General features: G+C 38.4%; 1 protein-coding gene and 1 pseudogene across 1 annotated transcript; both read left to right on the top strand.

The window, feature by feature from the left end:
- The first annotated feature begins 4,515 nt into the window (after window positions 1-4,515).
- On the top strand, window positions 4,516-4,636 carry LOC118608602 (annotated as a pseudogene).
- A 2,394-nt stretch (window positions 4,637-7,030) lies between these two features.
- On the top strand, window positions 7,031-8,164 carry LOC107513135 (actin-related protein T1-like). The gene has a single exon (XM_016149459.1). The coding sequence runs from the start codon at window positions 7,031-7,033 to the stop codon at window positions 8,162-8,164; it is 1,134 nt and encodes a 377-aa protein (XP_016004945.1).
- Window positions 8,165-12,545: the final 4,381 nt, after the last annotated feature.

Genomic DNA, 12,545 nt, shown 5'->3' with positions numbered 1-12,545 from the left:
TCCATCTGAGTCTGAGTGCCTGAAAACTGAGTGAAACCAACTATGTAATTTTTAGACTGAGTCAAAAAGTCTGAGAACCAGGAGGGTTTACACTGTAAGTCCCAGAGTCTTAAGGCCCAACAACCAGGAGCTCCAATGTCGAAGGCCAAGAGAAAGTTTATATCCTAACTCACAATGAGAGCAAGAGTTTACTCTCTCTTCACCTTTTTTTGTTTTATGCAGGCCTTCAGTGGATTGGACAACGGTGACTCACATTGGTGAGCATGGATCTTCTTTACAGTGTACGGATTCAAATGCTAGTCTCTTCCAGAAACATTCTCACAGGCAACCCAGAAATATTGTTTTATCTGGTATCTGAGCATCCCTTAGCTCACTCAAGTTGACTCTTAAAATTACCATCACAGCATCCTTTTCTTGGTTCTGATGTTAGAGGAAGAGCTTTCTGGTTTTTTTACACTGAGTATGATGTTAAAAGCAGGCTTGTCGTATATGATCTTCGTTATGTTGAGGTACATTCTTTCTATTACTACTTTTTTGAGAGCTTTTACAATGAAAGTTAAATTTTGTCATGTTTCTATATGTCTATGGAGATGATCATATGATTTTTATTCATTCTGTTAATGTGGTATACCACATGTATTGATTCGCATATGTTGAATCATCCTTGCATCCTAAATCGAGTAGAAAATCCCACTCGATCATGGTGTATGATCTTTGTAATGCCTTGTTGAATTCAGTTTGCTAGAATTTAGTTGAAAATTTTGTTTCTATGCTCATCAGGGATATTGGCCTGCAATATTCTTTTTGCTCGAAATGTCTTTATCTAGCTTTGGTATCAGTGTAATTCTGGCCTCATAAAATAAGTTTAGAGTGTTCTCTTCAATTTTTTGGAAGAGTTTGCAAAAATGTGGCATTAATTCTTCTTCAAGTGATTGGTAGAATTTACCAATGAAGCCATGTGTTCTTGACTATTCCTTAGTTGAGAGAATTTTGATTGCCGAGTCGATATCCACACTCATTATTGGCCTGTTCACATTTTCTATTCTTCATGGATTCAGTCGTAATAGGTCGTATGTTTCTACTTTATACATTTCTTCTAGATTTTTCAATTTGTTGACAATAATTTTTCATAGTATTCTCTTATGATTTTGTGTTTCTGTAGCATTAGTTGTAATTTCCCCCTCTTAATTTCTAATTTAATAATTTTAATTTAATTATACTAACACATTTATTAATTTTAATAAATTTATTATTTTATAGTGAGTAAAATTCCTAATTTTATTTGTTTGAGTCTCCTCTCTTTTTCCTAGTTAATCTAACTAAAAGTTTGTCAGTTTTTAAAAACTTTTCAGAAACCAACTCTTCTTTTATTGATCTTTTCTATTGTTTTTCTATTTTCTATTTCATTTACTTGTACTCTAATTTTTATTATTTTCTTTCGTTGCTAATTTTGAGTTCAGTTTGTTCTTGCTTAGTTCTTTGCAGTGTAAAGTTAGATTTTTATTTGAGATCTTTTTTTTTTTCTCCTAATGTAGACATTTATCACTATAAACCTCCCTCTTAGTACTGCTTTTGCTGCATCTCATAAATTTTGGTATGTTGTGTTTTCATCTTTGATCGTCTTGAGGTTTTTTTTTTTTTTAATTTCTTTTTTGATTTCTTCCTTGACCTTTGGTTGTTCAGGAGTGTGTTCAACTTAGTCTGTTCAGACTGCTATGAAAATACCATTGACTGAATGGTTTTTAAATAAATAGAAATTATTTCTCACAGTTCTGGAAGTTAGGAAGTCCAAGATTAAGGCACCTGCGCATTTGGTGTCTGGTGAGGACCTGCTTCCTGGTTCACAGATGGCTATCTTCTCACTGTGACCTCACATGGTAGAAGGAGCACAGGAGCTCTCTGGGGTCTTTCAAAGGGCAGTAATTGCATTTATAAGGGTTCCTGCCTCATAACCTAATCACTTCCCAAAGGCCCCACCTTTATCATATTGGATATCAGGTTTCGATATATGATTCGGGGGTGCAATAAATAATCTGTAGCAGTGTTCTTTAATTTCAACATATATTTGACTTTTCTAATTTTCCTCATGACTTCTAGTTTTATACCATTGTAGTCAGAAAAGATACTTGATGTAATTTAAATCTTAATTTTTAAATGACTTTTTGTTTATTGGGGTAACATTGGTTAATACGACTATATAATTTTCGGGTGTACATTATAATTTGACATCTCTATATTCTGTTGTATGATTACCACCCAGAGTCCGGTTTCCTTCAGCTACCATATATTTGATCCCCTTTACGCAGTTCACCCATCCCCAACTCCCCTATATTTGACCTCCTTTACCCTCTCTACCTCTTCCTTCCTCCCCTGCACCCTACCCCCTGGTAACCACGAGTCCATTGTCCATATCCCTGAGTCTCTGTTTGTCCTGTTCATTTGTTGCTTTTAGGTTTATATCCCACATATAAGTGATGTCATGTGACTTTCAACTTGTTCAATCTGGCTTATTTTGGTTAGCACGATTATCTCAAGGTTCATCCAGGTTGTCGTTAAATCTTAAAATTTTTAAGACTTGTTTCGTGGGCTAACATATATTCTAACTTGAAAAATGTTTCATGTGTGCTTGAAAAGGATGTGTAATCTGCTATTGTTGAATGCAATGTTCTGCATTTGTTTGTAAGGTCTACTTGGTTTATAGTTTTGTTCAAAGCCACCATTTGCCCACTGATTCTTCTGTCTGGATATTCTATCCGCCGTTTAGAGTGGAGTAATGAAGTCTTTTGTTATTATTGTATTGCTCTTCATTTCTCTTTTCAGTTGTTAGGACATTTGCTTTATACAATTAGGTGCTCTGAAGTTGTGTGCATATATATTTATAATTGTTTTCTATTCCTGATGAAGTGACACTTTCATCACTATATAATGACCTTCTTTGTTTCTTAAGACAGCTTTTGACTTAAACTCTATTTTTTTTCTATTCACATATACCCCCTCCCTTTCTTTTGGTTATCATACGTGTGGAATATGTTTTTCTATCTTTTCACTTTCAGTCTATGTGTATTTTAAAGCTAATGTGAGTCTCTTGTAAACATCTTTTTGAGAGGTTTGGATCTTACTTCTTTATCCACTTGCCACTTTTGATTGGAGAATTAATCCATTTATATTTGAAGTAATTTTTGATATTAAGGGGTGTCTATTTCTGTTTATTTGTTTATTTCTTGCTTTCTGTCCTCATTCGTGATTTGATTATTAAAATCTATGCATTAGAAATTTAAAGTTGTTGTTCAATGGTTATATATTCACAGTATTACAAGTTGAATTAGTTCTAGAGATCTAATGTAAAACATAACTCTTGTATTTGACAATACTATATTGTGCACTTCAAAACTTGTTTAAGAGGGTAGATCTCACACTAAGTGTTCTTAACACACACGCACACACACACAAGCAAGAAGAGGACACAAATCTTTTGGAGGTGATGGATTTGTTTATTACTTTGATTGTGGTAATAGTATCTCAGGTGTATACATGTGTCTAAACTCATTAAAATGTATACATTAAATATATACAACTGTTGTGCATTAAGTATTTCTCAGAAAAGCTAAAAAAATAAGAGTCGATGTTTGTATTAGTCAGGGATCGCAGAGAAAGAAAACCAATAAGATGGTTAGATAAATAGATATATAGATAAAGATTTATTATGAGGATTTTGTTCACAGTCATGGTCACTGAGAAGTTCATTAAACTGTCATCTGTAACCTGGAAGCCAAGGAAAGCTGATAGTATAGTTCCAGTCCAAACATGAATACCTGAGAACCAGGAAAGTCAAAAGTGAAAGTCCTGATCTGAGTCAGAAGGTACAAGAAGCAGGAGTGCGTGCCCATGTCCCATGTCCCAAGGCAGGAGAAGTTGGGTATCCCAGAGATACCTGCTTTCAGAGAGCAAATTTGCCCTTCCCCTGTCTTTTATTTTAGTCAACAGTTTTGAATAATGCCCACTTGTACTGGTGAGGATAATCTTCTTTACTCAATCAACCAATTCAATATATATATACACACACCCCACTAAGAAATAATGTGCTACAAGATAGCTGAACATTCTTGGTCAAGTTAAGTTGCCATATAAATTAAGCCATCACTACATAAATTCTTGAGTGTAGGGTGGATAAGCAGGCTGGAAACTTAGGCAAGTTTTCTATGTTATAGTCTTAAAGTGAAATTTCTTCTCAAGGAAACTTTAGTTTTTGTTCTAAAGTCCTTCAATTGGTTGGATGAGGCTCACCCACCTTATAAATGCTAATCTCTTTATTTAAGTCAACTAATTTTAAAAGCTAATTACATCTACAAATCCTTTTTCAGTGACAGATTGACTAGTGTTTGACCAAACAACTAAGCAAAATAGCTTATCCAAGTTGAAAAGTTAAGCCATCTCAACTTATATTAAAAAAAAAAAGATATCACACCTATATTCTATTCTTCCACCTTATCACACTGTTAAAAGAAGAGCAAAGTAGTCTATGGCCATGCTACCTTGAACTAGCCCGATCCTGTCTGATCTCAGAAGATAAGCAGGGTCGGGCCTGGTTAATACTTGGATGGGAGACCACACCTAGGAAGACCAGGTGCTGTAGGTGTAAAAAATATAAGGGTTTGTAAGCTGATAAGGTCCTTGCAATCTGTGAGGTCAAACAACGGTTGCTTCGCCTAAACAAACAAACAAACAAAATGAGCAAACTAAAGCAAGCATAAGGAACAAAATAATAAAGATTAGTGCAGAAATTGTTGTTGAAATATGGAATTCAAAATGAATTAAAGATGTCAATGTGAAGCCTAAAACCATAAAACTAGAAGAAAATATAGGCAGTTATCTCTGACTTTGCTCTTAGTGATTTTTTTCTGATATATCTCCTTGGGAAATAAAGAAGGGAAACAAAAGAAAAAAATGAGTTCACACCAAACTAAAACATTTTTTCACAGGAAAGAAGACCATTAGCAACAACAACAGCCTATTGAATGGGAGAAAATATTGACCAATGATACATCTGATAAGGGATTAATATCCAAAATTTATAAAGAACTCATACAGCTCAACACCAAAAAAAAAAAAAAGAGAGAGAGAGAGAATCTAAATAGACATTTCTCCAAAGAGGACGTACAGATGGTCAATAGACGTATGAAAAGATACTCAACCTCACTAATCATCAGAGAAATGAAAATTAAAACCAGAATGAGATATCATCTCACACTTATCAGAATGGCTATCATCAATAAATAAAAAACAAGTGTCGGTGAGAATGTAAGGTAAAGTGAACTCTCATGCACTTTTGGTGGAGTTGCAAATTGGTGTAGCCACCAAGAAAAACAACATGGAGCTTCCTCAAAAAAATTAAATAGAATTATCGTATGACCCACAACTTCGCATCTGGGTATTTATCTGCAGAAATCCAGAACACTGATTCAAAAAGATATATACATCCCTATGTCTGTTGCAGCACTATTTACAATAGCCAAGATATGGATGCAACCTAAGTGTCCATCAATAGACAGTTGGATAAAGAAGAAGTGCTACATATATACGATGGAATATTACTGGGCCATAAAAAAGGAATAAAATCTTACCATTTTTGACAATATCAATGGACCCAGAAGGTATTATGCTAAGTGAAATGAGTCAGATAAAGACAAATACTGCATAATCCCACTTATATGTGGAATCAAAAGAACAAAATAAGCAAACAAACAAAACAGAAAGAGACTCATAAATACAGAGAACGAACTGATGTTTGCCAGATGAGTGGTTGGGAGGCTGGGTGAAAACGGTGAAGGGATTAAAGAGTATAAATTCATAGTTATGAAATAGTCATGGGGGTGTAAAATATAACATAGGGGACATAGTCAATAATATTGTAATAACTATGCGTGGTGTTGGGTGAGTTCTAGACTAACTGGGGGAATCACTTTGTAAATTATATAAATGTCTAACCACAGTGCAGCACACCAGAAACTAATATAAAATAATATTGAAGTCAACTGTAGTTAAAAATAACTATTACATCCAAACAATGGAATAACCTTAAAGCTAATATACTAAGTGAATGAAGCCAGATACAAAGGACCACATATTATGATTACATTTATATTAAAAAGGCAGATGAGATCAATCTATGGAGACAGAAAATATATTAATGGGATTTAGGACTCAGGAGGATGGTCTGAGGAGGGTGATTGTTAAAGGGTGCAGGGTGTTTTTTTTTGTTTTTGTTTTGAGGTGAAGAAATTGTTCTAAACTTGACTTTTGGGTTGTTTGCCCATATCAGTGAACATACTGAAAATCATGAAAATGTGCACTGTAAATGGATGAATGTATTATATGTGAACTTTATTTCAATAAAGCTGCTAAAAAATATCAAGGGGGATAAAAGAAAGGGTGTCCTGAGCACCTCTGGAATTGTATTATGGACACCCTCAGTCCAGTGTGAACCTGTGTCTGGTGCTTAGTTTCTCCCCTTAACAAAGGGAAAGATATTTTTTCTGTCATCCCACGAACAGCAATTCAGTTAAACATAGAAGCCATTTTGCGGGGATCCCCACAGCTGGGCTTACTCGCCTAGTTCTAAGGCTAGGGCTTTGCTTCAGGTTCAGAGTTATAAAAGCTGTCCATAGGTAGAGTTTGCCTTCCTCTGTTTTATGTCTTATCATGCTAGGAGTACTGGTATCTGAGATATTTCACCCCTTAAAATCCCTCTGATGCTCTCTGAGGATAATTGTTGCCTTGCCTAGATTGTTGCATAGGGGTAAACATCACTCAAATGGCCTCAGCAGGCCCTGAGATGCCTTAAAGGGGACAAGATTCATGGATTGAGGATGGGATGTTCTGGGGAGTTGGGGACAGCCTGCTAGATCCACCTGAGAGACAACCTGAGAACCTTGGAATCCTGTGGCTTTAGAACTTCCAAAGGCACCTATTGTCTCACACAGGACCCAAGTGTTCTCTATTTTGGTGATGTTCAGAAGAGCATTCTGCAGACATGTTTAATCGATACGTATTAGATATTCCAGCTGTAATAATTGATAATGGATCGGGACTCTGCAAAGCAGGCCTGTCTGGAGAGATTGTACCCCGTCATGTCATCAGTTCTGTCGTGGGACATCCTCAATTTAACATTTCTTTATCAGAACCCTATCAGGAAAAGTGCTTCGTGGGGAGAAAAGCCCTGTACACATATGAGGCCTTGCATTTGCACTACCCCATTGAGCGTGGACTGGTGACAGGATGGGATGACATGGAGAAACTATGGAAGTATCTTTTTGAATGGGAGCTGGGAGTAAAATCCTGTCAACGGCCTGTTCTCATGACAGAGCCCTCTTTGAACCCAAGGGAGACTCGAGAAAAGATGACAGAAGTAATGTTTGAGACCTTCAATGTGCCCGCTTTCTACTTGTCCAACCATGCAGTGGTAGCACTCTATGCCTACGCCTCTGTCACGGGCCTTGTGGTGGACAGTGGGGAAGGAGTCACTTGTACTGTCCCCGTCTTTGAGGGTTACTCCCTGCCTCATGCTGTCACCAAGCTCTATGTGGCAGGGAGGGACATCACAGATCACTTGACCCAGCTACTCCTCGCTAGTGAGAGTACCTTCCCTTGCATACTCAACAAGACCTTAGTGGATGACATCAAAGAGAAGCTGTGCTATGTAGCCTTGGAGCCAAAAGAATCGCTTTATAAGAGGCCAGAGGAGGTCCTGAGAGAGTACAGACTGCCAGATGGGAATGTCATCTACCTTGGGGATCAGCTGTATCAGGTGCCTGAGATTCTTTTCGCACCTGACAAGCTGGGCATCCACAGCCCCGGACTCTCAACGATGGTTGCCAGCAGCATTATGAAGTGTGACATAGACATCCAGAACAACCTCTTTGCAGAAATTGTACTGTCTGGGGGCACCACTCTCTTCCCTGGGCTTGAGGAAAGACTTATGAAAGAACTAGAACAGCTAGCTTCCAGAGGAACTCCCATCAAGATCACAGCTTCTCCTGATAGGTGTTTCTCTGCGTGGGTAGGTGCATCCATCGTGACCTCTCTGAGCAGTTTCAAACAGATGTGGATCACTTCTGCAGATTTCATGGAGTTTGGGACATGTGTTGTTCAGAGAAGGTGCTTTTAAAGAATCCAGTGCACAAAGGACAGCCTAAAGTGTCAGATCACAAGAGCACTGATTGAAGGTGAAATCTTGGTGTTCGATAAAAGTGATATGACATTTTGAGTTTCAGTTCATTTTTGTTGGCAGCAGAATAAGTACTAATCCAGGTAGTGGATCTTCTTAAGCGATTCTATTTCACCCTTCCTGTCCCATGGACCTCTTCGATTGTTTTCTCCTGAGAAATCCTTGGGTTATGTCTTGAGGCTGTATCCACTCGTAGGATTTGTAGTAAAAGCAAGTGCTTGAGCCTCATGCCCAGTGTTTGACTCATTAGGGTCCCTGGAATATTCATTTTCATCAAGTGTCTTAGATATTTTTGATAACTCTAGTTCTGAGGAGGGACACAGAATCACCAGGCAAAGTGTGGGAGGGGAGGGGAATTAAGTAGAAGGAATGATACCCTGCTGTTAGGGGCTCAACAGACCCTTTCACTCAGTTAGTCCTTAATTAGCACAATAGGGCACAATAGGGCTCTTCGTTGTTATGAGATCAGGCAGCTAAATAGTATGGAGCTGTTTTCCTTGGCAAAGAGGAGAGATGTACACAAAAATTTCTATTTATTTAAGGCTCTTTAAACTTAAAGCCCCTATTCCCAGTGGAGTATTAAGAATCAACACCTCTATCATGTTTTTTTTTTTTCCTGTTTATTTGTTTTTACTTTAAAGGGTATTTACAGCCTCATTTTGTTAGGGGTAAATTATTTAATGGTCATCAATAAAAAGATTATTGAATAAATTATGTGTATATGATTTTTCACATTAATTTAGTGCTATGTTTCCAAAATATTAGTGGGAGAGAAATGGAAAATTCAGAGAATTTATGTAATACAATACTTTCATTTTTAAAAAACAAAACAGTGGTGCTTTCCCATATATGAATATGTCTGCACATGTGCAACTTTGCCCCTCCTACCGGCTTCCATATGGCCCCTTCTTATATTATCAGATGTATGTGTTATGATCAGCTGGACTTCAGGTGATTCTCCACATTGATTATTTTATAATTTAGTTGCAATTTCAATGCGGATATGAAAGGAGGCGAACCGGCTCTTACCTAGGCTGTCATCTTTCTCCTTTTGAAATCGCTTGCTCTTTTTGATGAGAGATGATAAGGGTTTTTTTTTGAGAGATAATCAAGTTTTTTTTTTTCAATTCACATATATGCAGGAAAAAAACAATATGTCAAAGTAGAAATTGTAATAAAACGTTATTAGGTAATTATAAGTGAATGAGGGCTTCTGGTCAAGATCACGGAGTAGATAAATGCTGTGCTTGCCTCCTCTCATGATTACATCAAAGTTACAACTAAACTACGAAACAACCATCGTTGAGAATCACATAAAATCTAGCTGAACAGGAGACCAAAAAAAAAAAAAAAAAAAAAAACAAAAAACAATGGCGTAGATGATAGAGGCTCTGTTCATCCCTCTGGTGACTAAATCAAAGTTGTGATGGAAACAAGAAGCAAGCTGCAAGGAAAAATTGCCTGGGATCTAGAGGAAGAAGCCATACAGCTAGGGAGTAATCCAAGCAATCAACTTGTAATGGTAGAAGGTAGGACATGGTGAGGACAGGGGGCTGCCTGGTCTCGAGCGGCTGAGTGAGAAGGAGGCTGTGGCAGCAGCAGACTCCACGTAAAGGGGACACGAACGCGAGCAGATTTTCGCAGTTATGGACCGGACTCGCTCTGAGCACCAGGGCCAATTCGGTTGTGTGCAGGGGGCACCAGGGACTTTCAGGGAGACATTATTGGAGTGAAGGCTGAGGCGCTCTATACAGAAGTGCCTGCAGTATCCATTGTTCCTTGCTGAGCCCTCCCCTCTCCCAGTGCACAGACACAGTGCTGCCATAGACTTGAGCTTATCAAACTGGATAACAGAGGTCGCTCCGCCCAGAGGATTCCCTGAAACTCTACCTCCCCTAACTCTCAGTCCCACCCAAACCATATCCGGGCATATCCTCAGCAAGCCAGGTGTTCCTTGATGAACAGTGCCTAGACTCACACTGGAGGCAGCTGGCCTCGGTTTCTGGTGTGGCCTTTTGAGACAACTATAAGCACAGCATCTGTGGATTGTTTGTTGAATCTTAACAGGTGGCCCCAGAAAGGTAGAGGCTTGGGCTAAGTTTGGCCTGCAGCTGAACCCCTCTCAGGACTGTGCCACTGGGCAGACACCTATTTCCCAAATCTGCACTAAAAATACCGGGAGACTTAGCAGCTTTGCTTAGTACATAGAAACAGACACAGGAAGACAGCCAAAATGGGAAGACAAAGAAGCAGAAACCATATGAGGGAACAAAACAGAGATCTAGATATAATGGATTCAAGTAATCTAACAGATGCAGAGTTCAAAACAGTGGTTATAAAGATGCTCAATGAACTTTTGGGAAGTGTAGAGAACTTCAACAAAGAGATAAAAAAAAACATAAAAAAATGGAAATGGAATTTATAAAAGGAAACCAATCTGAAATGAAGAACACATTATCTGAGATGAGAAGTACATTAAATGGAATAAACAAAGGAATAAAAAAGTGAATAAAGAAAAGGATCAAATGCCCTATCCGGAGGATAGGAAAGCCAAGGACATGCAAAAAGAATGGCAAAACATGAGATGCCAAGACTATAAAAATAATTTAAGAAGCATATGGGACACTATTAAGGGTCCAAATATCCATCCGATCAGCGTAACTGAAGAAAATCAAGATGTTGAACAGCTATTTGAAGAAATGATGATGGAAAACTTCCCTAACCTGGTGAAGAAAACGGATCTAAAACCCCAGGAAGCTCTGAGAATTCCAACAATCAGGGATCCTAAGAGGCTCACACCAAGACACATCATAATTAAAATGCCAAAGGTTACATACGAAGAAAGAATATTAAAAGCGGCAAGAGAAAAACGGTGATTCATAAGGGAACACCCATAAGACTGGCAGCTGATTTCTCAAAAGAAACTATGCAAGACAGAAGTTCTTGGCACAAAATATTCGAATTGACAAAGACCCAGGACCTACAACCAAGGATACTTTATCCAGTAAAGCTATCATTTAGAGTTGAAGGACAGAAAAAGAGCTTCCCAGACAAAAAGAAGTTAAATGAATTCCTCACCACCAAGTCAGTATTACAGGAAATGTCAGAAAGACTTCTTTAAAAAGAAAAAAAAAATACAAAAAAAAAGCTCACTTCAGATTAGAAGACACACAGACTAAAAGAAAGGAGATGGGAAAAGATATTGCTTTGATGGACCTCGAAATTATTTGTCAGACAGAGAAAGATGAACACTATAAGATTTCTCTTATATGTGGAATCTAAGGAATAAAAAGAACAAACTAATCAAAAACAGATTCGTAAATATAGTGGACAAATTGGTGATGGACAGAGGGGAGGGGTATTTTGGGGATGGGAGTATGGGGTGAAGAGTTAATGAAGTATAATTTAGTAGCTGACGGATGGTCATGGGACTGCAGAGCAAGGCACAAGGAATGCAGTTAGCATTAGGACATTGGCTAGGTGGAGGGTCAGGGGAGGGAGCTTTTGGGGGGATTGTTTTGTGAACTATACAGATGTCTAACCAATGTTCTATATACCTGAAACTAATTAAAATAAATAAATTAAAAGAAAAATCTAGCTGAACAGAAATTCTACATGGGGACACGCAGATCAGGCCACCTCAAGATAGGTAGGAGGGGCAGAGACCAGAACAAGCTGGTTTCACACTAGTGTGTGGGGGTTGAGCATTGAGAGAAATAGCTCAGCTTCAGAGGTTCCCTGGGAAGGAGCAAGGGGTCCTGGCCTCACACCAGAATCCCCAACCCAAAGTTCCAATGTCAAGAAGAAAATTCCCCACAAATTCTGTCTGTAAAGATTAGCAGAGATTGTTGCTGAGTAAGAAGGTAGGCTGAGGGAGTCAAAGATTTTCTTTGTAAAGGACCTGCACATGAACTGATTCATGGACAGACTCACTTGCTTTGAGCTCCAGCTCTTGGGCAGCTGCTTAAAAGCCATCAGAGACACATGAGGAGGAACTGAGCTACCTGGTTTCGGGGCAAGGGCTGGAGAGGCGGCATTCTCCAAGAAAGAAGTACTGGAAAAAAAGCATTGTTCCTGTGTTGAGCTCTCCTTCACTTGGCTTGCAGACCCAGGCTGGAGCCTTATCTGAGTTTCCATCAATGTAGGTAACACTGGTCATCCCATCCTGGTAATTCCTTGAGATCCTTACCTCCCAACTTGTGGGCACTCCCAGGCTGCTTGCAGTGAATTTTCCATACAAACAGTCTTGACTCATGCCACAGACTTTTCTAAAATCTCTCAACGATGTCTGTCTTCAGTATGTCCCGTACATCTTGCTGAG

The sequence above is a fragment of the Rousettus aegyptiacus genome, unplaced genomic scaffold, assembly GCF_014176215.1.
Source record: "Rousettus aegyptiacus isolate mRouAeg1 unplaced genomic scaffold, mRouAeg1.p scaffold_m13_p_9, whole genome shotgun sequence".
Lineage (NCBI taxonomy): Eukaryota > Metazoa > Chordata > Mammalia > Chiroptera > Pteropodidae > Rousettus > Rousettus aegyptiacus.
The sequence above is the reverse complement of the archived record's forward strand: the minus strand, read 5'-3'. Positions and strand labels throughout refer to the sequence as shown.